A 25,203-nucleotide genomic window follows, 5' to 3' on the forward strand; every position below is an offset into this window, starting at 1 on the left:
CGTCAGACACAAAGGCACAAGGAAAGAGGCTGATTTTTGAAGTTTTTCTTTTTAATAAAAAGGCACCTATAAAACAGGTCAATACAGTACAGGCAGCACAGAGACCCCCGAAACAAGCCTAAAAATTGTTTCAAAATAAAAACCAAGAAGATGTCTTCACATATTGTATTTATATATTTATATTTATATATATATATATATATATATATATTTATATAATGATACAAAATGGCTGGGGGCGGGGGTATGGCCATGAATTGGGGATGAGGGGGGGATAGAGGCTGGCGGGTTGACTTCAGTGATGGTGGAGGGTGTGGAGAGGTGGAAAAATGCCTGTTGTGGGCAGTGGGAAAGGGGTCAGGTGTAGCTCCACTCCCCATGGGTTCAGGGAACATTAAGAATCCCCAGGGCCTGGGAAGAGACAAGATGTTGGTAATGCTGGGGTGAAAAAGAAGATACGGTAAGCAAGACCCAGGATGGGCAAAGTGCCTGGTGGGAGTGGGAGGATGAGGAAGAGTCTGATGTGAATGAAGGTGGTGTTCAGAAACAAGAGAACTCTGTCCTAGACCCCCTAGGAGCTGTTTTGGGGGAAGGATGGGAAGAAAGAACTTGATTAGGCTGACAATGGGCCAGGTGGACAGCACCAAATGCCAGGGATGGGGGGTGGGGTGGAAGAGGCCATATCCCTTTGTATCATGGCTACTGACCTGGGGCCCTATCCCTAACGGGACAGGAAAGCTGGCAGAGAGAGGGACATGTATCCCAAGGGAAAAAGACACCTCTCCTTCTGGAATTGGCCCTCAGAACAAAAGGCCTTCCCTGAAGACAGGAAAGGAAAAAAAAAAGATTCCTTTTTTAGGGCAAATGGGAGAGCAAACACACAACTGTCTATGGCTTTTGATTCACTGTGCCTGTCCCCCCAACCTCCCAAGAGCTTTGCCCTGCTTCGGAGGATGGGGAGAGGTCACTTAGAAGAAAAGGGGGTAGAGAAGGGAGAAGTGGGGATTTGAAGAGGGTTGGGGTACAGGAAGGCTAAGGGCCAATGAACTCAATGCCCGGAAGGGACCCCCGAGGCTTTTCCTCCTCAGACAGTCCCCGAGGTGGGGGTAGGGTACTGACTCAGAAACTTCCCCTCTTTTCCTTCCCTCTTTGGTAACAGGAAGTGGGTGGTGGCTTCAGGAGGACACTGGTGTGTGGCACAGTCCCATGGTCTTAAGTAACAAGGTCAGCTCCAGCAGGGGCAGTTATTGCTGGCACTATGACAACCTGTTCCATAATTGGGGGGAGGGGAGGGGACTCAAGGGTCCCAAGCCAACAGGATGGGGGGAGAAAAATCTTCCATGATCCTAAAAGGAACTTAGGAGGGACTGAATGGGAAGCCCCTGCACAAGGTCCCTACTCTGGCATCTCCATTCTGGAGAAGCTTTTAAGTTTGGGTTAAGATGTAGGAGGAGGAGAGGTAGTGGGGGCAGACACCCCAGATATGCAACTTGGGGAAAGCAAGGGCCTGACATTGGGTATCAAGGGAGACACAAGGAAGACACACACATTCAATACATGTGGCCCCTGAATGTCTCAGCAGTACAGTCAGGTTTCAGGACTCCCAGAATCCTAATCCAGCCTGCTGGGTACCACCAGGATGGAAGCCTGCCTGGAGGAGGTTATGGGCCACTATGCTCTTGGGGGGTATGACCTTGCACTAGAGACCTTTCTGCAAATGGTGAGTGTGGGTGTTTGCATGTCCCTGTGAGAGATGTCAGAGGGTTGGGTTTTCTTGAGGGGTGAGGGCTGGGGAGGGGGGTTGTGAGGGAGAACACAGGTTAGAGAAGGGGGGATTTCTTTTTTCCTTTTTTTCCCCGAGTCATCTATTAAAATACAGAAATACAGCACACGCACACACCGGCACAAAGCGCAGGCCTTATTTACAGCAATGATGGCCAATGACATCCACCCACCTGTCTGCATGGGGGAAGCGAAGGGGTGGAGGGAGAAAAGAGAGGCATCAGCTACACCACTAGGGAATCTGAGGCAGTGGTGGGAAAGGAAGACAGGAGTAAAAGGGGAGGGGGGCAGCAGCAAGAGAGGAAAACCAAGAGGCTTGAGAGACACAGAGACCTATAGGCGGCAAGTCAGAAAGACAGAGACCAAAGCAGAAAAGGAAGAAGGCAGACCGTGTCAGCTCTCACCCTCCTCCCGGCACAGTCTGGGATCAACAATCACCTTAATTCACTGATGCCGAGTAACCAACGAGGGGGGAGGCAAGTGAGACCAATAAACTGCCAAGAAACTGGAATAGGGAGAAGAGGGGAGGAAGACAGGGAGTCCTGGGGGCTGAAACCGTGTAAAAACCCAAACCAAAACGAACCATTCCCCCCCCCACCCCAAGCCAACAGCATTATCTGGTTTCCACAGATGCCACTCCAACACACAAGGCCCCCACCCCCCCCACCCCATGATACAGAGGCCATTCAAAAGTTGTAGGGGATGAGTTTTTTTTTAAAGTTTGCAAACTTTTTTCAGCCCAGAGCCTGCCCACCTACTGTACCCACATGCCCCACCTCCCTAGTCCCAAGCTGGTTAGAAGGGCAGGTTGGCCATGTTGCCAGGACCAGGGAGGTAGCCCATCTGGCTGTCCAGAGACACACTGCGTTGCCGCAGGGGGTGAGACACCATAAGGTTCTGCTGGGGTGGGGGGCCCATTAGGGAGCCTTGGGGAGAGAGCATATGGGGAGGTTGACTGTATACCTCCCCTGCTACACCCCTCTGTTTCATCAGCATGAAATTCTGCTGGGCCATGAGGCCTTGAGGGGGGGACATGACCCCCTGATGGAGGCCATGGGGCATCATGCCTTGCTGTGGGGGCACGCCTGTCCTGCCCAATAAGGGCATCTGTCCGGGATGGCACATGGACATGTTGAGACCCCTCTGGACACCCTGCTGACCTGGGATGTTGGGGGGCCGGGAAGGGGTCTGCTCAGCCATCATGTTCTGCAGGTTCATGAGGTGGAGGTTGGGGGGCTGAGTTTTGGGAGGCTGGTTCTCACTTTTGGGGAAGTATTGCAGGGTGCTGCTGGGTTTCTCCGAGGGGATAATCCGGGACAGGTCGAACTCGGGAATGCCTGTTGGGGTGGGTCGGATCACCTCACTCAGCTCAGGGTCATTCAGCACAGATGCCACACCAGGCAGTACTCCTGGAGGGTACGGCTCACCCATTCGCCCTGCCAGCCCCTTTCCCATCAGATGCTGCTGGGGCGGCATGGGACCTGAGGGTTGACTGGGCAGGTCCTCGGGGGGCAGAGGCATCCCGGGTGGATAATGCTGCTGCATGCCGGGACCCCCACCCCCACCTCCCCCAGGGGGCACGGCGCCATGGGGCTGCTGAAGCCGCGGGGGGAACACCAGCTGGTTAGAGGACATCATTTGGGATGCGTTGGGCATGGGGCCGCATGGAGGGTTCAGGGAGTCTGGGGCACCAGGGGGCATCATCATGGAGTTCGGAGGGGGGCCACCAGGCCCCTGTGCATTGGGGTGCAGCGGAATGTTGGAGCCCATCGGGTTGGGTGAGGGCAGCATGGTAGGCGGGGGCTCATGAGACAGGGGCTGCTGGCCAGGCAGGTTCATGCCCATGGGGCTCTGGGCAGCTGCCGAGTTCAGGTGCAACTGGTTGACCTGGTTGGTGTTGATCCCTGAAAGGAGAGGACAGAGGGGTCATACATGCCTTCTGTGTCAGGAGAGGGAAGCAGCCAACCCTTCCAGCCTTCATCTGCCATGTCTTCCCTTGTCCTCAATGAGACTGAGCACCCATGGACCACCTCCCTCAGGATCAATGTGCTTGGCTTTTAGGGTTCTGATTCTTATTCTCCCCACATGAGCACCCCTGGGATAGCAGCAAGTAAGACTCTAGGTAGCCTCTATGGACCTCAAGTATGCTGTCTGCAATAGTGAGAAGAAACAGCCCTGTCTCTCCCTGGTTCTCAGAGCTCTTCAAAGGTTCAAATGCAATATGCATGCATAAGTATATATAATGTGTTACTTCATTTTATATTTTGGGCAGCTAGGTGGATAGAGTGCTGGCCCTGGAGTCAGGATGACCTGAGTTCAAATCCAGCCTCAGACACTTATTAGCTGTGTGACCTTGGGCAAGTCACTTAACTCTGTTTGCCTCAGTTCCTCATTTGTAAAATGAACTGGAGAAGGAAATGGCAAACCACTCCAGTATCTTTGCCAAGAAAACCCTAAATGGGGTCGTGAAGAGTTGGATGTGACTGAAATGACTCATCAACAACAATTTACATATATATATATATGTATGCATATATGTAATCATATATACATATAGATAGATAGATATCTATGTCTATCTGTGCCCTTGGGGAAAAAAGCCCTATGTGAATTTTTAGGATTATTAATGGTTATCACTGTTTCTGACATAGTTCTTGCCAGCATTGCCATAATTCATAGCTCATCTGTACCCCATGGAGTAGGGGGTATTAGCCTCTCCTAGTCCATTAACTCCATCTATGGTTGTGGGCAGCCAGAATTCCTTCCCTCCTATTCTGCCTCAGGGGGCCAGAGCTGAAAGGCCAAGTGTTCAGGAATGTTGGTTTCCCACCTGGCATGGTCCCTGGTGGAAGCATAGGCCTATCAGGCAGGAGCTCGTCATCCGAGGTGGCAATGGTCTTGATGGCATTGTGGTATAGGGGGGTGGAGCTGGGCATGGCATATTTGGACATCTGAGACATCATCAGCGACAGAGGGTTCTGGGAGGGGGTGGGATCTGGGGAGGAAGTAAAAGGCAGGCTGGGGTTCATGATGCCTCCGGGGGGATTGGCAGGTGGGGCTGAGGAACTGCTCCGAGGGCCGCTGGGAGGGAGGGCACCTACAGGAGAGAGGAGAGAAAGAGATGATACCTCTGCAAGGCATCCCAGAGATGGAGCAGGGATCATTTCCCCTCATCCCATAGTACCAACCTGACCGCTGCTACTATACCTACTTACTTGACGTCTTCACACACTCAACAACCTTACCCCACAGACACCCATTTGCTTTTCTAAGACAGATCCCAAGGTGTTATCTAGAAATTCTGAAAGGGCCAGGATAATACTAATGTCTCCCTTCAACAATTGGGAGATTAAGGTGCACATCCTTCCTACCTACAGCCACTGGGAAATTAACAAGGCAGTAAAAAGGCCACTGGATTTGGAGTCAGGACTTGAATATTGGTTTTGCCATTTGCTACCTATGTATGACTTTGGACAAACCTTTTAAATTCTCTGGCCTCAATTTCCTCATGTGTGTAATGACTGCTCACTGACAGTTCTTCCAGCTTTAGGTCCTATGATCCTGCTATACATTTCTGACTGAAGCAAATCTACCTTCCCCTTTGGAATCTCCTCCTGTCTGGTGCTTCTGGGATAGCCACCTTAGACAAGTCTCCAGACCCATGTGAGTAACAAGTCATGCCTCCCTCTATCTGAGCCCTGATGACAGCCCACCTTGCTCCACGCTGCTCATGGTACTGGAAGAGTTCAAGTTGAGAGGCGGCTGCTTGTTCTGGCTGACTCCTGGACTCGGCATGGCTGTCTTGGGTGAGGGCACCCAGCCTGGGGAGGGCACCGCCATGGAGGGAGACTTGAGCCGGCTGGGTGAGCCAGTAGGTGAACGGACGCTGAGGGAAGAGCTGAGGACCTGGGGAGATTTGAGGGGTCCTGGGGGGTTCGCAGAAGGCAGAGGCACCATCTGAGAGGGTGTCTGGGGTGACTTGAGGTTGGCAGAAGGTGACGTGACCAACGGCGAGTGCACCTGACTAAGCGTAGGTGATTTCAGGTGACCCATGCCCGGTGAGCCCATCTGGTTAATACTGATGGTGAGGTCTGAGGGCCGCCGGCCCAGCCCTCTAGCTGGGGCTGGGTGCATGGGTGCAGGAGGGGGAGGGTTGGGTGCTGGGGGAAGGGGCATGTGACTGAGCCTCGTGGTACCCAGGTTGCCCACAGGCATTGAGCCCTGATCAGGGCTGAACATGTCTGGGGCACTACCCATGTCCTGAGGCATGGCAGGGTAGGGTCCTTGCCCACCAGAGAAGCCTTGTTGGCCCTGGTTGGGGAACTGAGAGGGTATAAGCATCTTCTGGGGTGCCCCCATCATGCCACTACCATTCTGGGCCCGGACACGGGCCAGCTCCTCAGGAGCCAAGCCTTGAGGGCCCATCATGTCTGCAGGGCCCCGCATCTTCTGGGACATCAGCATCTGCTGCTGAGGAGTCATCTGCACATTGAGATTCATGTTCATGTTCATGTTGACGTTCATATTCATGTTCAAGTTGCCAGGCCCCATGGGGGCATCCACATCCCTTAGGCCAGACTGCCCCATCGGTGGGCTCAGGAGACCCCGACTGCCCCCAAACTCCATGCTCATGGGGGCACCTGCCAGACCCTCCCCGCCGGTCATCTGCCCAGGGAACATGGCCGGTTCCATCTGTCGGTGGGCCTGAATCATACGCTCCATCTCCATGCCCTGTCCCACGGAGTTGCCTGCCATCCCCAGCGGGCGCTGCATACCCATAGTCCGCTTCTCTAGTAACTGGTGCCGCAGCAGCTCCTCGCGTGCCCTTGGGGTCATGAATCTCTCTGCCTCGCTCTGCCCGCCGGGATAGGGCACTGCACCCTGCACAAAGTTGCCCGGCCCCCCCATTGGGGGCAAGTCTTCTGTCCAGCCCATGCCCGGCCTCACAGGCCTCTGCATGGCGTTCATCGGCACATCCATAGGCACGCTTTGCATACCTCCAAACCCGGATACCCGTTGCATCTGGTTGCCAGGGAAACGAGGTCCAGGAAACGGGTGCCCTCCTCGGAGCTGCATTGGGTCCTGGACGTCCATGGGTCCCCGAAGCTGGGCCCCCAGGCCTGGAGGCCACTGGTCCCCAGGTTTACTATGGTAAGGCGGTGGAGGGCCCCGGACCATCACACCCCCCATGCCCTGGGACAGCATCATCTCCTGCAGGGGTCGTCCCCCATGGAGGCCCATTTGCTCCTCTTTCCGCCGCTTCTCCTCATAATATTCTTCCTGCAGCTTGCGCCAGGCCGCCTGTTCGGGCGTCAGACTGTCCTGGCTCAGCCGCTGCAGCATGATGTTCACCTGCTGCCCCATGTCGCCGCCTGGGTGGGGACCTGGGACTCCATGCTCCAGCCCAGGGCCTCCTAGGCTCTGCGTCTGGGAAATCATAGACTGTAGCGGTTCCTCATATTTCTTCAGTCCTCCGGGCGGGGGTACTTGGGGTTGCTGGGGTGCCGGAGGAGCTGGTGCTGGTGGCCCCCCCTCACCAGTGGCCCCCGGCGGGCCCTTGAGGAAAGGCTCAGTCTCCCCACTTCGAAGCAACAGCCGCTCGATGTCACGTAGCGTCTGTAACGAGCGCTCCCGGTGTTCCAGCTGTTCCTTTGACAGGCCCTCAGAGCCAGTCAGGGCTCGTTGCCCATTGCCTGTGGGAGTGCCCTCCCCTAGCAAGGTGGGACCTCCAGGGGCACCGCCAGGGTCCCCCCCTGGAGCAAGGGGGTTTGTGGCAGTGGCAGCTGTTGGGGTGTTGGGGTGGGTTCCCCCCGTTGCGTTGCTACTGGTGGCACCCACAGAATTGGGTGTTAGATCCCTGTGTGTGTCCTCAGGCGGCCCCTCCGGAGGCAGGGAGGCAGGCAGAGCTGGGGGGGCACTGCCAGAGGGTGGTGGAGGTGGTGGTAAGGGGGGTGGCTGGGACTGTGGGGTGCCTGCTGAGGCTGTGCTCAAGGGAAGTGGTTCCGACGTAGGTGGCACCTTTGCAGCCTATGGGACAGCAAAAGCAAAGTATGAGGTAGAAGGCAGTAGGCAAAGGACCCCCCCTCTCAGACAGCATCAGGCTTTCCCCTGGTCCCATACCCTCACGCCCACCTCCTAGGAAAAGTTCTAGATTGGGCCCATCTCTAGGCCTTAAAAATCCTCACCTGGTCGAGCTTGGCACGGGGTACATTTTGCTGGTGGTAGGCCAGAATGGAGTCAACTCGGCCTTGCAACACTGCCTCAGCTGCCCTGAGGTCACGGAGTGGGGGAGAAGAGAAGAGAAATGGCAAAAGAGAAGGGTGATGAGGGGTAACTGTATGTAGAAGGAAGACACCCTGCCCTCCCCAAGCTGACTTCCCCACGTTGTCCATGCTAACCCCGGTCCCCAAAGCAATTTGCTAAGGCATCTGGATGTATATGCTCCCAGGTGAAATCTCAGAGCAGGGGCTGGACAGAACAGACGCATTCTCCCCCAGCAGCACTTACGTGTTTGCAAGGTGGGTGGTGAAGACATAGACAAACTGAGCAGTTGGCTTTCCTGGGCCTCCCAGACCACCAGGGCCCTCTGGCCGAAGGCCAGCCGGAGGACCATGGGGAGGTCCAGGGGCACTGCTCTCATTGAGAGGTGGTGGTGGGGCTGCACCTGGGCCTAGCTGTGTGGTGGCCATGGCTGGGTCTGCTACATTACAATCTGCAATGGGAGAGGAGGAGGAGAGAAAGAGGTGAGCAGGCTGATGACCTCTGCCCCAGCCCAGCTTCACTGAAGGGGGATAATGGGTACTAAGGGAGGCTCTGGAGCTGGGAGAGGATCACTGCTTACTAATCAAAACCAGTCTGGACCTATCACAAGTGGTTAAGACACCTCTTCCTAACGAGTTCATAGTGACATCTGGCCACAAATACCCCACGCATTTATAATGTTGTTCGCTATTTCATTTGCTTTCTCTTGGCCGATTTTCGATAAGTGGTAACCGTGGTAGAGAGAAAAGGGATGGTGGCTTCAGCATGTGTGTATTTATGTACATATACTGTACTTTAATCAATCAAGCCACAGATGGCTGGACTAGTAAATCCCTGAGCGAGAAGAGGGGAAGGGAGAAGGAGGAGGGTGAGGGAGAGTAGGCAGAGCCTTGGTCTAGAACTCAAGAACATGAAGTTCTAGGTCCAGTGCCTCTCTGTGATTTGCTACATGATCTCGAGGAAGTCATTTGAATTCTATATACCTTGGTTTTTCTCTTCGATACAACAGGGAAAATAATACCTACTCTATGCCTTCTAGGAATACAGTAAGGATGAAGCAACTTAATAGCTCTGCAGGATGTAAGGTATTATTAGACTTTCATAGCCATGACATGGACTGAAAAAATTGGAGGGAGATCTGTGTTCAAACAATGCTAATGTGGTCAGGATCACAGTTTCTACTTCAATATAGGCCAGCAAAGAGAAAATTTCTGCTCCATAACTCTCTTAATCTAATTTAGTCACTTCACAAATAAGCTGATCACAAGGGTTGTAGAAGGGGGTGAATGTGACAGTATGGATGGCTTGGCACCAAACCACCCCAAGAGCAGAAAAACTCCTCAAAGTCTATCACCTCCTAACAGCGGCGCACAACAACAGCATATAAACCAACAGACATTTCCTGAATGTATGACATGTAATGGGCTAAGCTAAATACTGGAGGAGGTACAGAGATAAATAAAAACATGGCACCTGCATTGAAGAAATTTGAAATTTATGGGGGCAGCTAGGTGGTGCAGTGAATAAAGCACCAGCCCTGGATTCAGGAGGACCTGAGCTCAAATCCGACCTCAGATACATAACACTTAGTGTGACCCTGGGCAAGTCACTTAACTCCGATCGCCTTACCAAAAAAAGAAGAAAAAAAAGATGTTTCTATTTGTGTTTGACACCATATAACACACACAGAGGTAGTCTAGCCTTCTAGCTCACAGTATGGCAAAAATTTGTTGAAATGCCTGCTCTGCTGGGTGTTGCCAGAGACTCCAAGTTTGGATAAAACCTGATCATAGACAGACATCACAGAGCTTACTGTCTAGTGTGGAGCCAATACTGGTCATCTTTATATGTGAGAATCTTTTCTCCCTAACTACTCTGTAAGGTCCTTGACTTGAAGGAATCTGTCTCATCCATGCACTCAATGCAGACTAAATGATCAATCAACCAATAAATCATCAGGCATTTATTAAATGCTGATTATATACAATAGACACTATATAGTAACAAAGAAAAATAATTTTGTACTGGTCTGGTCACACAAACTCCAAGTGTCCCTTGTGATTTCTGTGACCCATTTCTGAGGTGGTTAGAAGAAAGTAATGGTGCCCAGGAACACAGTGGAACAAAATAGTCCACACCAGGTCTGAACCCCTGACTACAGCTACTTAGCAAAGCTTCTAACCAACTGAACCAGTCTGTCCTATCTCAAGCGTGAGCCAGCACTGCCCTTCCCGACAAAACCAGCAGGTGGCAGCACAGGCCAAGGATTCAAGGTGGCTCCTTGGGCTTTCCAGGGATAAGGGTGACTCATCACCCCCAATTCCCTTTAGAAAGAAGAAAACTGAGGACCAGGGAAGGGCAGGATGATGACCAGTGTGTTGGGGCAGCAGTAGGAGAGGGACCTGGCATGCAGTTCCTCTGAGCCGCCTTCATTAGAGATAACATAGGGTCTTCACTGGAAGAGGTGGGGGTAGGGGGGAAGATTTGCCCCTTAGGGTACCTTGAAAGCCAGAATGGGAGAATGTAGAAAGGGAGGGTCGATTCTGGGGATCCCTGGGTCTGACACTAAAGGGTTCTAGGTACAGCTGCCCTATCACCTACTTTGCCCAGCTCCAAGACTTCACATACCTTGGCTAAAGATGAGACTTCATCTTGTGGGAGGAGATTGGGGGTCTCTTTTCCCCAAAGCACCCTTCCTCCCCCCCCTTCCCCCAGACACACACACAGGGCAAAGGCTAAGGAACCCTTCCTTCTATCTATCTGGAGATTTCCAACCTTGCCCAAATGGGAACTCACTATGGGTGGCCCCAATGGGTTTGTCGTCATCATCGCTGTCAGGCCCTGAACACCATTCGTCCCCACTGTATGGCTGCTTCCTCTCCAGCACACAGCGACGCTTACTCCTTGGTGCCACCTCTGTCCCGGGAAGGCAGAAGGGCAGCAGCAGTGTGTGGAAGGAAGGGAGAGATGTTAGTGTCTGTTTCTAAAGTCCTGGGCATTCACCCAGTTCACTCCCAATCTCTGTTCCCTTCTTCTCTCCTCAAGTTTGTTGGCACTGCCCAGACTGTTGTGGGAACTGTGCCAGTCTCCCACTCCGCCCCCATGCCACTGGCCCCCAACATACTACCATTTGTTTCTGATTTTGCTCCAAAGCTAAAGCCGCCCAGCGCCCCTCCCCCCCACCCAATACCAAGCATAGAATAATCCTGACCACAACTGTTTCCAATTAGGACTGGGGGGGGGGGAGAAGGGGGAGGGGGGAACAGCTACTCATCCAGGCCCCTGTGCCTTCCCCAAATGGCTTCCACCAGTTCAGGACACTGGAAAGCCTGGGAGCCAGGACCTACCTGGATTTCACACTTTATCCTAGAGGTATTCTCTCCTACCCCTACGTCCCACCTAAATACACTTCCCCTATCCTCTCCTCAGGGTGTTGTGAGAAAGAAAAGACAGGACTAGAGACCCCTTTGTCTGAGATTCCATCACCCACAACGTGCCCTTTTGGTGACTGGTACTGCCTAGATGGAGATACTCTCCCTATGCCACAAAACTCAGTTCCTAGCCCCTGCCCACTTCCACCCCTAGCCCCCAAACCAGAGCCAAAAGGGAAAATGCCCGATTCTCACAGTATGGGATGTTGGTGGCTGAGGGCAATAGGAAAGGATAGAGAAGATCTTGCAGATTAGGACACTATAGGTACCTTTGGCCTCGGGGTCCAGGGATGGGGTCCCAGCTTCCCGCTGCTCCCCTGAGTCCACTGACACACTCCTCTCCCTCTTCACCTTCCCCTTGAGTGAGCCAAAGGGAGGAACAGGTGCCTGGGGGTTCTTCAGACTGGAGTTGCTGGGGGAGATCTGATTGGCCTTGGCCCCATGATTCCCTGCCCCCACACCCTTGGAGCCCAGGTTACAAGTGGGCCCTTGGCTCACATTCTGGTGCTGTGACTGAGCCCCACCATTCCCCGTCTTGCCATGATTGGTCAGTTTATTTTCTGGGTGCATTGGCTTGGCTGGGGCTAGAGGGCCTTGGAGGGATGGTGGCAGGATCCCAGGGGGCTCCTGTCCTGAGGTGGAGGTGCCTAAGAGAATGAAAGAAAGAAGGGATTATTAATCTTGTGGGGAATTGGCTTATCCTCAGAGCCCAAGTAGCCCTCGGGCCAACTCAATTGTATAGTTTCTTGTTTCCATCAAGAAAACAAAATGTCTAGAGACAGAACAAGCTAATCTACCGCCCTGATTTACTCCAGTGACCCGTTAGACTGAGGGGTACCCCCCTCTGGGTTGAGATCAGCAAAGGATCTCAAGTGTGAAGGGGAACCATATCCCCAACCAGGTACCCACCTCAAGTCTCCAATTCACCAGCCCCCTGGACTTGCTGGTTTCTATGGCAACCCCTTCTTCATTCCCCTAAATCCTTCATACATCGATAAGAAGGTCTACAACCAACCTTGAAAGGGAATTCAAACTCAGGTCCTTATGTTGGCATCCCCTCTTCCTGGACCATTTCCCTTTCTCCCTCAAACCTGCCATCTCCCTTCTCGATCCCTCACTCATTCCCGGTTTCCCCCAACCATCCCATCCCCTTCCCAGCCAAAGGGTGGAGAATGATGAAGGGGGACAAGAAGATCTGGGATCACTGTTTATGGAGGTCTCCCTTAGGAAAAAGGAGGAAATGACCTAGAGGGCAGAGGTCCACCATCCCAGTTCCCCAGTGGGAAACAGGCAGACCCACAGACAGGCAGGCAATCAGAAGGCAGGGGAGGGGCAGTGGTGGTATGGACAGCCAGCTTCCCAAAGCAAGAGCATCGGAGCCATGAGCCAAGGATTCCTGCAGACAGGGCTGTGGGCCCTTTAAGCCCAGCCCCACTCCCCCACCAGCCTCCCCCCCCTCCCCATCCCTCTCCCCGGAGACCTATTAATAGCCGCTGGAAAGATCACATCACGGGGAGAGGATATTTATCCCCCCTCATTCCACACCAGCTCAGATTTATTTCAGCTCTGCTGTCCTGCTGCTGCTGCTGCTGCTGCTGGCGGCTATAGCCGCCACTGCTTCTGCCCGCCGCCGCCTGGCCCTGTCTGCCTGCCTCTCCTGGGGAGGGGGAGGAGGCAGGTGCCCACCCGCTAGCAATATGCCCCTCAGCTAGACCGCACAAGCACTGTCTGGCACATGGCAGATGGGGAGGGCAGTCTTTTCTCAGCCGGTGCTACAGAGCTGGAGGTCTTCAGAAGAGGGCAAAGCAGGAGGATTGGGGGGTAGGGGAGGCCCCACAGGAGACAGCCAGCACCAAGTGCCCATAAGACAAGGACATTATCTGATCAGAGTCACCCTCTTCCCTGAGTCCTTTGGGTTAATGCAAGAGGATGCCTCTTTCTAAGGTCTCCCCACCCCCAACATATCCTGCAGGTAACCCAGGGGTCCTTCAATTTTCAAGATGCTGACATTTTTCAACCCTTTCATAACTCAGGACTATCTTCTCTTCGCCCTTCCCAATCTGGGTTATACATCTGTCCCTCTCTTAAGGTACCCACACACATATATATATTATTCCTGTTAGCTGAGGTTCCCCTTCACAGGCTCTGAATAAGCTCCTACAACCTGATAGAGTTTCAAACGTCTGTACCCTATGCCCAGCGGCCTGGAGACCTGATGATCTATGGAGCTAACAAAAAGGAAACCTCCTATAAATTTGAGAGGGGGCTGATAGGTGACTCCAATAAGCCAGAAGCTCCTAGGGTTATAGGAACTAGGTAGAGAGGAACCAAAGGGCAGGAAAGTTGGAGGAAGGGATGGTGGTGGTCTTAATTAGGGCCATATTCATCACTATTTACAATTAAAAGCCTCCTCAGCCCCTCAGCCCCCACCATATGCCACCAATCCCCATGGAGTGGAAGTCCCTGTCTTCAGGGAGTTTATAGTCTAAAAAAAAATTCCCTTGAGAAGTTAACACCACAGGCAATGAAGGCAACAGGTTGAATGGAAAGAGCACAGGGTTTGTGGTCCGTGGACCTGAGTTTGAATATTGCTACATGACCTTAGATAAATGACTTAGCCCCTCCAGGCCAGTTTCCTGTCTGTAAAATGAGGTTGGCCTAGATCGTCTCTTTCAGCTCTAAATCTGCGATCCAATGATCCGTCATGTTTCCTGCTATCAAGGGCTTGCTCTGCTGAACCTTGCTACATGCCCTTTAGTGATGGGGCTGAGGGCAAATAAATCCCACCCCACCCCACCCCAAGCCCAAGGCCCAGTCCCAGTCCTAGCCCATCCCCAGCAGGCCTGTGCCGGCACAGAGAGTCTTGGCCTGGCGGGGCCCCGGGGCTGCAGCTGGGCTCCTCTGGAGACCAGTAATGTTGGCTCAGATTCTTCCCCAACCGCAAGAATGCAGGAGCCTCCCGTCCCCTCCCCTCCCCCCGCCCCCTTAACCCCCCCTCATCCAGCAGGGCTAGAACCAAGAGCTGAGCTACTGCTGTATAGAGAGACTGGCATGACTGCAGTATAATTTCTCAGGCCGCAGGCACGTGTGCATACACACACAGACACAGAGACACATACTGACACTGAGAGACACAGAGAGAGAGAGAGAGAGAGAGAGAGAGAGAGAGAGAGAGAGAGAGAGAGAGTACTCCAGAGACAGACCCACACACAGCGTCAAGAGACTACCAGATCCAGACAAACACAGAGGCACTCATGGGAACAGAAACAAAGCCAGCCCAGGGACAGACAGAGCTCCACCAACACAAACGGCCAGGGGATAGAAGGCCACTGACAGAAGAGTCAATGGTTCAGGGACAGATATGAATACATATAGAGAAACAGAGGGGAGACAGATGGGAACTTCAACCCAAGCCCACAAAGATACACACAGTCACAAAAATGTGGTAACAGACAGACACACAAGTCCAGATGCTTCTTCTCACATCCTATATGTCATTCCTTAGGCCCCTGGTTCTCTCCCCTGATACTCTGAGGCCCCAGGAAAAAGGAGACCACCTAGGTATCCTCAATGGCCTTCAAGCAGGTTAATGGGAGGCAACAGAGGAAGACCCTCCCTTCCTTCAATACGCTGGGTCCAGACCATAGATCGCCACTACTTTATTCCATTTGGAAAAAGCACATAAATGTAGTGTCCGTCCCCTCCAAGACAGACACCCCCAAAACATGCTCCACTGCTTTCTAGGGGAGTCTCTCCAGAGTGCAGAATCAGGTGCCTTGAGGCTTGAGGAGATGATCCTAGCTTCAAAAAAATCAAACAGGGGCAGCTAGGTGGCGCATTGGGTAGAGCACCGGCCCTGAAGTCAGGAGGACCTGAGTTCAAATCCAGCCTCAGACCAAACACTTGACACTTACTAGCTGTGTGACCCTTGGCAAGTCACTTAACCCCAACTGCCTAAAAACAAAACAAAACAAAACCAAATCAAACAACATTTACTTATTAAGTAGCTCCTACTGTGTGCTAGGTTCAAAGGTGCGACCAGCATTTCATCTGAAACCGTCCATCATCCAGATCACAGATACCAAACGTAGGCTATCACTTCCAGGTCTCACATTCTATGAGAACCTTGGAGAATGCTAGTCCCTCTATTTTACAGAAGAGGAAACTGTAGCCCAGATTAGGAGAATGACTCGATATTACCATGCCTGAAGGCAGACGCTAAACCTTCCCAGGAAACCAGGTCTCTGGACTCCAAATCCAGCACCACACTGCCTTCCTTGAAGATGTCTTCAAGAAAGAGCACCCTGTGTCTACTTTATTCTGTTCCCCCTAGAGTGGGGGAACAAAAGGACCCCCCCCCACAGACAGATTCTCTTCACTACTACTCCCCACCTCAGGCCTCAAAAATAGGGAAAGGGGTCGAGGAGGACGTAAGATTAACAGCTAGAATTCATGCCATCTCCACTGGACAACATCCATTCCCCCACACTAGTACCTGGCTAACCATCGCATCCTCTGCAGAAGAATGCCATTCGGTGCCCCTGTGACTAGGATCTCCAAGCTACAGGGCTACCTAACTAATGGGAAATTGTTCCCCTCACCCTGTTCCCAGTCAGCCAAAAGAATAAAAACACACAGAGAAGCTGAGAAGCTAAGTGTGCTCTCCAAACCCTTCCCGAGTCCTCTTCCAGACAAAGCCCCAGCCCCCTCTTCCCAAGCTCTACCCTCCTCCTCCTCCTCACCTCCACCCGGTCATCAGGCAAGTTGATTCAAGAGCAGATGAGTCAGACCTTTTCTGTCTCCCCTCCTCTTCCCTTCTTTGCCCTCTCCAGGAGCCCATCCCCTCCCCTTCGGGCTCCCAGGGCCCACCCACCCCAACCCTAACACTTAGGGTGAGCAATGAGGCGATGAGGAGCTCTAGCCCAACCACCACGGTTCAAGTTCTGAGCCCAGTTGTCTAAGTGGGAAGACCAACTCCAGTGCCTAAGAGGTCAGAAGCCTCTTCCATAGGTGGGGGGAGAAGAGAAGGGATCTGATGTCCTAGGAAGAGAAGTACTGCCTCAGCAGGGGGGAAGGGAGCCAATATGTGTACACAAACCGGGTGCAGGTGTGAGTCACCTTCCAAGAGGAAAAGACTCCTAACCCACTAGAGGAACAAGGCAGAGGGGTGGAGAGAAAGACGACGAGACACACAGAGTGAGGTTATCTACCTTTCCCTAAACTCTTGAGAATTGGAGGGGGGAGATCTCCCAATGTGCTATAGCTAGCCCAGTGTCTGCAGTCTCATCATAGCCTGTTAGTCAAAGGGTTAAAGGCAACAGTGTGATGCCAAGGAAACATCAAGGAATTTGAAGTCCAAAGACCTGAGTTCAAAATTTGGCCAACTCACCTAGCTCCTTTCTCCGGTCCACAGCTTTCTCATTGGAAAAGTGAGGAAAGTTAAACTAGAATCGAGTTATTAGATAATAAACAGCTCCAGACATTCTCTCCTGCTGTCCCCCATCCCTAGAATGCTCTCCCCTCCTCCACCCCAACTACTGACCTCCTGGCTTCCTTTAAGTCTCAACTAAAATACCACCTTCCACAGGAAGCCCTCCCCAACCCTTCTTAATTCTAGTGCCTTTCCTCCATTCAGGATTTTCTATTTATCCTTTACATAGATTGGTATGTGTGTGCATTTGCATGCTGTCTCCCCTTGAAGGTAGGGACTTGAATTAATGCCCAAAGTCTCTTGCAGCTCTGGTTTTGTGATCCCCTGAAAACTATCGGGACCGTTTGCCCTATTAGGTGGCAAGATGACTTCGGGATATAGTTGCTGTGCCCCTCCCCCATCCCTCACTGACTACCCAACTTTTTTCTAAGGATAGATATGAGTTGTGGGAATGTAGCCAAATGTTCTAGGCAGCTCAATGTAGTGAACAGAGTGCTGGACTTGGAGTCAGGAAGAACTGAAAAGGAATACCACACTAGCTGTGTGACCCTGGGCAAGTCACTTAACTCCTCTCAGCCTCAGTTTCATCATCTGTAAAATGGGGATGACAGCACCTTTCTCAGAGGGTTGTGAGGCTCAAAAGAGATAATACATATAAAGTGATTTGCCAGACTTAAAGCACTATATATTTGCTAGCTATTATCATTAGTATTTATTATATTCAGCCTCCTTCACAGGCCCTGTTCAAGAATGAACCAAATAAATCAGGGCAGACATTTTTAACCTTTTTGGGGTCACAGCACGGAAAGGCCCTTTGGTAGTCAAGTGAAATCTATGGACTCCTTTTAAAACCACAAAATAAAATACATACAATTACAAACAAAGCAAAAGTTAGTGAAAAGTAAGATGTAATTTCTTTCCTGTCTAAGTTCAGAGAACCCCTGAAATTCAGTCACAGGTCTGTGGTGCTCAGGTTAAAAGCTCTTTAATTAGAGGGAGGAAATCAGGTCCCGAGACACAGAACCCAGGTGTACCCTGGGCTAAAACAGGAGACAGGGAGGAGAGGTCACCCTGAAGAGGAGGGGGAGCAGCCACCACTGACAGAGTCCAGTGAGACACTGCCCCAGCAAGCAGTGGCTGCTGGGCACAAGAGACCCCCAAGACAGCCAGGATTCCTGGGTCTTCGCTCAGTCCCTTGGGCTGCCGAGCAGTCCCATGAAAGCCCCAAACCAGGAGGTCACTTCCTCTTCCTGAGCAGGTGATGACTCAGGCGGGGGTGGGGAGGTCAAAGTTCAACTGGCACAGCAGGAAACTCCGCTGGGGGGCCTGGCTTGCTGTTCTGGGACCCAGGAACCTCTGCTGGGGACTTCCAGGCTCTGGGGGCCTTCCCCTTCTCCCACTTCTCACACCTAAAGGAAGCCATGCAAATGAGAACTGTTTCCATGGGAAGGCCCAGCGCTCTTGACCATGAGGTGCAAAGCTGTGCTGTGCTGGAGGTCCCAGCTGGGACATGGAAATTCCTCCCTAGCTGGGGTACTTTTAGCCAGGAGGTTGGAGAAGAGGTGGTCAGGGGAAGTTCCCCAGCTGCCCCAGCCACCAACATCCATCAACCATTCAGAAGGCCTAGAGCACACTTGGGATTGCCTCGAAGTCACCTCCCCACCCCCGCGGCTAGGCTCCAGCTACGCTTAGTACAGCCAGAAAGCTGGGGGCCCAGGGATACCCCCTGGGCCATCAGGGATTTCCCAGTAGGAGAGCAATGTGGTCTAAGGCTTCCTCCTTTTCTCGAGGACCCCCAAAAGCGGCTGTCCAAATCCCTGCTAGCTCTCTCCCCTGGGGCTTGGTAAGGGAAAGGGTGGGGGTGGGGAAGGGGACAGGACGGGACAAGGAAACAAGACAAGGCAGGAAACCCAGGGGGAGCCGGGTACAGCGGGCACTTGGGGCCAGGCACAAACAACCAACACAGGAAACCACAGCCCACCCCCGCCCACCCCACCCGCCCAAAGGCTCTGGGACTCGGAGCTGGAGGAGATGGTAACCCAACCTGAGACAGGGGGCCTAGGGTTGGGGGGAGGGGCTGGCTGGGCTAAGGGAGACCATGGGAGCCCAGGAGCCCCTTCCTCTTTCTCCCCAATGAGGTTTGATCAAGTCGACTATATGCATAGGTTCTAGCCTTCCCACCACCTTTGTGTGAGTGGAGGGGGCAGCACGGGGCGGGGGGGGGGGGGGGGGGGAACATGACAGGACGGGACAGGAGAACGGACTTCCTCCAGCCTCGGGGTGGGGAAAGGGGCTAGCAGAAGTGGCACTGTCCCTTTAAATCCACCGAAATCCTGAGCTAGGCCCAGCCCAGCTCTGGTTACACAGGAAGGAAGGGAGCTCAAGATCCAGTAGGGCAGGCAGTGGTAGCTGGAATGAATGCCCCAACCACCCAAATATATCTGGCCCCCACCAGAATGCCCCACTGGCACTTCCTGCCCTTGGCACCTTTGCCAAGATAGTGGTGGGGTAGGGAGGTGAGAACTGCCCCTAGCCCTTCATAGGAGCTCCCTGTTCTACAGCAGAAGGAAATGTCCTGGGGAATGGGGAAAGAGAGACAGGCCAGAAGGCATGACCTGGCTACCCCAGCCCTGCTCTTCAGAGGACAAATGAGGAAGGCCAAGTGGCTTCCTCTGGTATGGATGCAGAGATGATGGGGGGATAGGTAGCACCATCAACTCAGATTCCTAGAAAAGTAAGTGGAGGGAAGAGTAGAGGCAGTTCCCCTTGGCTCTCCTTCTCAGTTCCTAGCCCCTAAAGGGTTAAGCTTGCCCTGGTTTTGGGATGGGGGGGATGGCCAAGGAGCCTCCTTCAAGCTGCTTGGCTGCTTGGAACAATGGAGCCATTGTGGGAGGAGAGGAGTTCGGGTAGACCGCTGGCACGGGCTGCCTGCCACGGGCCGGAATCTCACCCGACACCCGCTCTTTCCCCAGGTACTGCCCAAGATGGGTAAGCCCCCCAGCAGGCAGGTGTACCCTGCCAGCACTAATGGTCTACCACTCCTACCACATCCCAGACTCAGGGCATCTAGGGTTCCCAGAGGGGCCTGCATGTCCTCACACACTTTGGCACCCAGACTGCCATGACCCCTTGTAGAAGGTGAGGGGCATATGGACTGATACAGTGAGAGCTGAGCACGGTGCAGACCTGGGTCTCTTCTGCAACGAGGATAGAAAATCCAGCAATGTCACATCCTGGAAAACTCAAGTTAGGGATTCAGGGTCCACTGACCTTAATACCCATCTCTCCCCCAACTTGGCTCACTTCAGCAACCTCACATTCCCTGCCCTTCCTAAATTCCCAAGAGGGGAAATATCTCATAGGAAAAAAATATATGAGCCAGAAGACTATCTCTTGCAACCATACCTTGGCTTAGCAGATAAGGGTTTTCTTCGTTTCTTCCTACCATACGCCATCTTTACTGGGCAGCTCCTCAAAGCTGAGTTCTAACCCCTTCTGTACCTCCCTTTCTTCTGCATATACACTGCTGTTATCAGTGGTTCTTGGACTCCAAGGATTCCCCCATATTCTCCAGACCTAATCATGGATATCCCTCTTTCTTCCCCTTAGTACACTTGAGAGAGATGTTGGGATTTCCAAAAGGATTTTACCAGCCCCAAAATATAACATCAAATGACTCACAAAGCACAAAACCGTCAAGCTCTAGAATGTAGGCATCCTATATGACAGAGACAGTGAAAAGAACGCAAAGTCAGAGAACCTAACTTCAAATCTTATCTCATCTCTTGCTACCTGCGTAACCTTGGACAAATCACTTAAATTTTCTGGGCTTGAGGTTCCTCATCTAGATAATGTCAGGGTTGGAATAGATAGCTATTAAGGCCCCTCCAGCTCTAGAGCTATGATCCCATGCCTTTCGTCCAGTCATCATTAGCTGATACTTTTCTGGGCTAGCCCCTCCTCTCCCATCTACCCAATATCTGGGCTGACCCTGCCAGTAACATATGAAGTCAGTTTCTTCTGACTTCCAGTGACAGGATTCAGGATGCCCGGTGCTCAAACAATATAGGGGTCTGACACACTGACAGGTAGATTCCCATTAGGACCTAACACCTTTCCTGACTTTATACTTAGGCTCCAATCAAGGCACTAAAATGTGGAGAACTTACCCAGTTCTACCGCCTAGGCAGTAAGGAGGTACCTGTGACATGCATCTAAAGGAATGGCTTATATAATGATGATAGCTAATATTTATATAGCACTAACTATGTAGCAGGCACTATGCTAAGCACTTTACAATTATTATCTTATTTGATCCTCACAACAACCCTGGGATGTAGGAGGCCATTATCCTTATTTTAGAGATAAGGAAACTGAGACAGAGGTTAAGTGACTTCCCCAGGGTCACACAGACAGTAAATGTCTTAGCTTGGATTTGAATTCAGGTCTTTCTGATTCCAGGCCTGGCACTCTATCCACTGTGCTACCCAGCTGCCCACAAACATATGAATGAGGATGGACACACACACACACACATATAAAAATAAAAATGCCAAGTCTTTTGCAATAACATGTAGCATTTTAAGGTTAAAGTAAATCATGGTCTCACAACAACCCTGTGAGACACTGCAGGTAGGAGTCCCACCTCACAGTGAAGAAACTAGGCTCCGAGAGATTTAGTAAATTGCCCAGAGTCACACAGCTACCTGGCAGGATTGGAACTCAGGTCTCCTGAGTCCAGGAACAGTTTGCTGATTCCACTGAATCTCTATCCATTGCAGAGGGTAAAGGGGAGGTCCGACACATCCTTTCTCAAAGGTTCACACTCTCCACCATGTGTTATGACTGCCTATACTTCTTAGCTATTATCATGGCCAATTACTACTACCCTGCCCCTAAGCCACTGGTTGCCATTTGGGTGGTTGTCAGATCCTCTCCCATCTTAAAGTTCTGGGTGGCAAGAGATTGTTCTTTGTAGCTCTTTTCATGCCTCCTCTGCCCCTGGAAGTAAGGTGGCCATTCAGATGACAGGAGTGCCTGGATGGGTGAGGGGGCTCCACCCCTTCTCCTTCCCCACGTCTCACTGAGTCTTGGAGAAAAGATGTGGCCTGACGGAGTTCTGGTGGGAAAGGTGGAAGGAAAGAGCCAGTATAGGGCATCTAGGGGGAAACACCTGGCCTCCCCCAACCAGGGAATCTTGTACATTTCAGGGTGGCTCCAGCCAGCCCCTCAAGGGTTAATGAGGTCCTATAAATAAACTGCTCCAGGGTTGATGATGATATGAACCCTGTAGCCATCTGTTCGCATTTTCTCCCGCTAACATTGGAACATCTGAAACCAGCCCCAGTGCCCCAGCCGACTCCCAAAAATAGTCCTAGCCTGCCCGGTGAGAGAGCCTTGGGAGGCAGGCACAGATGGGCATAACCAGCCCAGCAGGGAGCAGTGGTTGGTAGGAGGCAAGCCAAGTCCCTGGCACCAAGCCAGATCTCTGTGTCCACTCTCATTCTCACCCCGTAGTGCCTTAGGGTTAGAGGAGGCCCGAGATGAGGTATATAGCGTGCCTCTGCCTTCAAGGCTGGCTGGTAGAGTCCAGGGTCTCTATGCCACTCTCCTAGCATGTGGCCAGAGAGGCAAGGGCAAGGCCTAGTCTTGGACAGCAGACCCAGGTGTCCTGGCATCCCAGGCGTTTCCGCCACAGCCTAATCAGCTTAATCCTGAAATAGGGACACCAAGTCCTAGGGACGGGGGAGGGGCTCAGAGCTCCAAGGCCAGACCACCTGTCTCAGCCCAGTTCACCTCACCTTGATTGACCCACCCTCCTAGGCCCTTGTCCCAAAGAGTACAGCCCTGGAAGAATCCAGAAACCCACAGAGAACAGAATCCTAGGATTTAGAACTGCTAGAAGCCATAGACACAATGTAGTTCAACACTTCCATTTATGAATGAAGAAAACCAAGTCTCAGAAAGATCAGAGGAACGGCTTGCCCAAGCCTACATAAGAGACAAACACATCTTGAACCCAAGTCTTTTGACTCCAGATCAGGCTCTTTCCACATACTTTACAATTTACAAAGCACTTTACATTTACCTGGAGGAGCATTATTGTATTTGATCCTTACAATATCCTTATAAGGTCGGTAGTACAGATATTATCATTCTCATCCCCATTTTACAGAACAGAAAACAGACTCAGAGATTAATCAAGCAATCAATGAACATTTATTAAGCCCCACTATGTGCCAGGCACTGTGTTAAGCACCAGATTAAGATTAAACAATTTGCTCAAGGCCACACAGCTAGTGTCAAGCATGGGACTTGAACTGAGGTTTGGGCACATAAATTTCAGTCCTCTTTCTACTATAACTTATTTTGTAAACTCCATAGGAAGCCCCAGCCCCAGCTAGCCCTTGCCAGGGGCCCCTCTCTTCACTCTCCTTCTGATGCCAATACCATTTGGAATTCTGGGAGCTATGCCTGGATTCGGTCAGTTTTCTTCCAACCCCAGAGTCCCAACTTTTATTCACTCACTTGAGCCCATGCTTTTCCCCACTGCCCTAAACTTCACCCTGGGCATGAAGTGGTGACTGTGTGGATATCCTCCAGAATTTCCCTGCCAGTGGCTGGCACCCAGTCATAATACCTTGGGCCTCCCCAAGGAAATTAGGAGAACTAGGAGGTGTCTCCAAATCCCTCACTCAATGCTGCTACAGAGCAGTGCCTAGGCTGAGTTTTATACAGATAGGCTGGAGGAGCTGTTGATAATGCCCTAGAATTGTGTGAGGTCCTGGTTCCTGGAAAGGGGCAGTGCCCTACAGTTCATAACTGGTACCATCTCTAGCTCCACCCCACCTCCCACCCCCAATCTTTCCAGGAACAGAGAATCATTGGGCTAGAAGGGACTTTACAGATCATCTATCCAACCTACTCACTTTAGAAATGACAACTCAGAAAAGTGCGTTGACTCGCCCAAGGTCACACAGCTGGTTTGCAGCAGAGCCAGGTCTAATAATAACTCCCATTTCTATAATTCTTTAAGGTTCACAAGCCCTTTCCGCCACAATAATCCTCTAAAGTAGCATCTACTTTACAAATGGGGAAACTGAGGATCAGAGAGGTCAGATGACTTCTCTACAGTCAAACAACTACCAAATACCATTGCTATGTTCAACCTGAGACTTCCTAATTTCAAGCCCATTACTTTTTACACTTCTCCCGGGTGCCTTTCTCAGGTTTAAGGTGATATATAACTATGTAGACCACGATTCCCAGGATAGTCCTAGGGGAAGTGGAAAAGGGAGAAGAGCAGGATGTATCAACAGGGAGGAAACAGGGGCCATGTACTTCAAGATTTTCTGGGACGATTCTGCATCTGAGGAATGGAAAGAGATCTTTTAAGGAGTCTTTGCAAAAAAAAATGTCTTTTGTCAAACCACACATCCACATATTTTTTGGTTCAAAAGAACTATGGCTATTACAACCTAAGGGAAGTCAGTATAGAAAAGAGTACAGCACAGCACAGTCCTAACTCAAGAAGCAGGACCTCAGTTCAAACCCCAGCTCTTACTTAGTTAACTTAAACTCACTACAATCCAATTTCCCTAATGGTCAAAAGTGTTGGGGTTTGGGGGGTGTTGAACCGTATGGCCTCTAAGTACCTTCTAGCTCCTATGAGTAATTAGGAACTTTAGAAAAGTATTTCAAAAACATTATCTAAAGTCATCCTGAAGACTGCTATGCTACAGAAGGAAGGGAGAAGAGCTGAGGCTCTTTGGGGATTCTGGCCACTCTCAGCACTTGACAATAAAGATGTCACCAAACCCACAGTGGTGGGAAAACTGAGGCATGAAGGAACAAAAATGTGCGGGGTGTGTGTGTGTGTGTGTGTGTGTGTGTGTGTGTGTGTGTGTGTGTGTGTGTGTGTGTTTCGGTGTAGGAGTGGAAGGTTTAAGCAACGAGAAACCTGAGTTTCCTAGAAATCTATATTCCCGTCTTCCCTTCCCCCACACCCACCCACCTATTAACTCTTTCCCTGCTGGAGTGACTGGGCGGACCACCGAGCCAGCAAGTCAAATCAGCATAAATGTCCAGCAGCCATAATGATGGGTGGGCCAGAAGAAAGGTAAAGAAAAAAGAAAGATCGGTCTCATGGGAGCGAATGAGATCAGGAAAGAAATGGGAACAAGCCAGGCCTGTCCCCGTTCCTTCCTTCATTTCCCTCCCTGGCCCCAACAGGAGGGCCAGGAAGGCTAGGACTCTGAGGGCAAAGTCCCCCTCTGCCTCTTCTCCCCCCCCCAATCC

General features: G+C 51.7%; 1 protein-coding gene across 2 annotated transcripts in view; it reads right to left on the bottom strand.

Annotated features, from left to right (window-relative positions):
* Positions 1 to 30: 30 nt before the first annotated feature.
* BCL9L (BCL9 like) overlaps positions 31 to 25,203 on the bottom strand; it is a 33,991-nt gene continuing 8,818 nt past the window's right edge. The window contains exons 2-8 of one of the 2 annotated variants that reach the window (XM_078146883.1): positions 11,744 to 12,121; positions 10,840 to 10,959; positions 8,290 to 8,494; positions 7,968 to 8,052; positions 5,496 to 7,809; positions 4,613 to 4,777; positions 31 to 3,686 (exon numbers count right to left, since the gene is read on the bottom strand). In XM_078146883.1, the coding sequence (XP_078003009.1) occupies positions 2,578 to 3,686; positions 4,613 to 4,777; positions 5,496 to 7,809; positions 7,968 to 8,052; positions 8,290 to 8,494; positions 10,840 to 10,959; positions 11,744 to 12,044 (4,299 nt within the window). In that variant the 5' untranslated portion in view covers positions 12,045 to 12,121 and the 3' untranslated portion in view covers positions 31 to 2,577. Of the gene's footprint in view, positions 3,687 to 4,612; positions 4,880 to 5,495; positions 7,810 to 7,967; positions 8,053 to 8,289; positions 8,495 to 10,839; positions 10,960 to 11,743; positions 12,122 to 25,203 lie in introns of both variants that reach the window. The other variant, XM_020984697.2, reaches the window with a different exon arrangement.

Source organism: Phascolarctos cinereus, unplaced genomic scaffold (assembly GCF_003287225.1).
Source record: "Phascolarctos cinereus isolate Bilbo 61053 unplaced genomic scaffold, phaCin_HiC Scaffold_726;HRSCAF=1367, whole genome shotgun sequence".
Taxonomy (NCBI): domain Eukaryota; kingdom Metazoa; phylum Chordata; class Mammalia; order Diprotodontia; family Phascolarctidae; genus Phascolarctos; species Phascolarctos cinereus.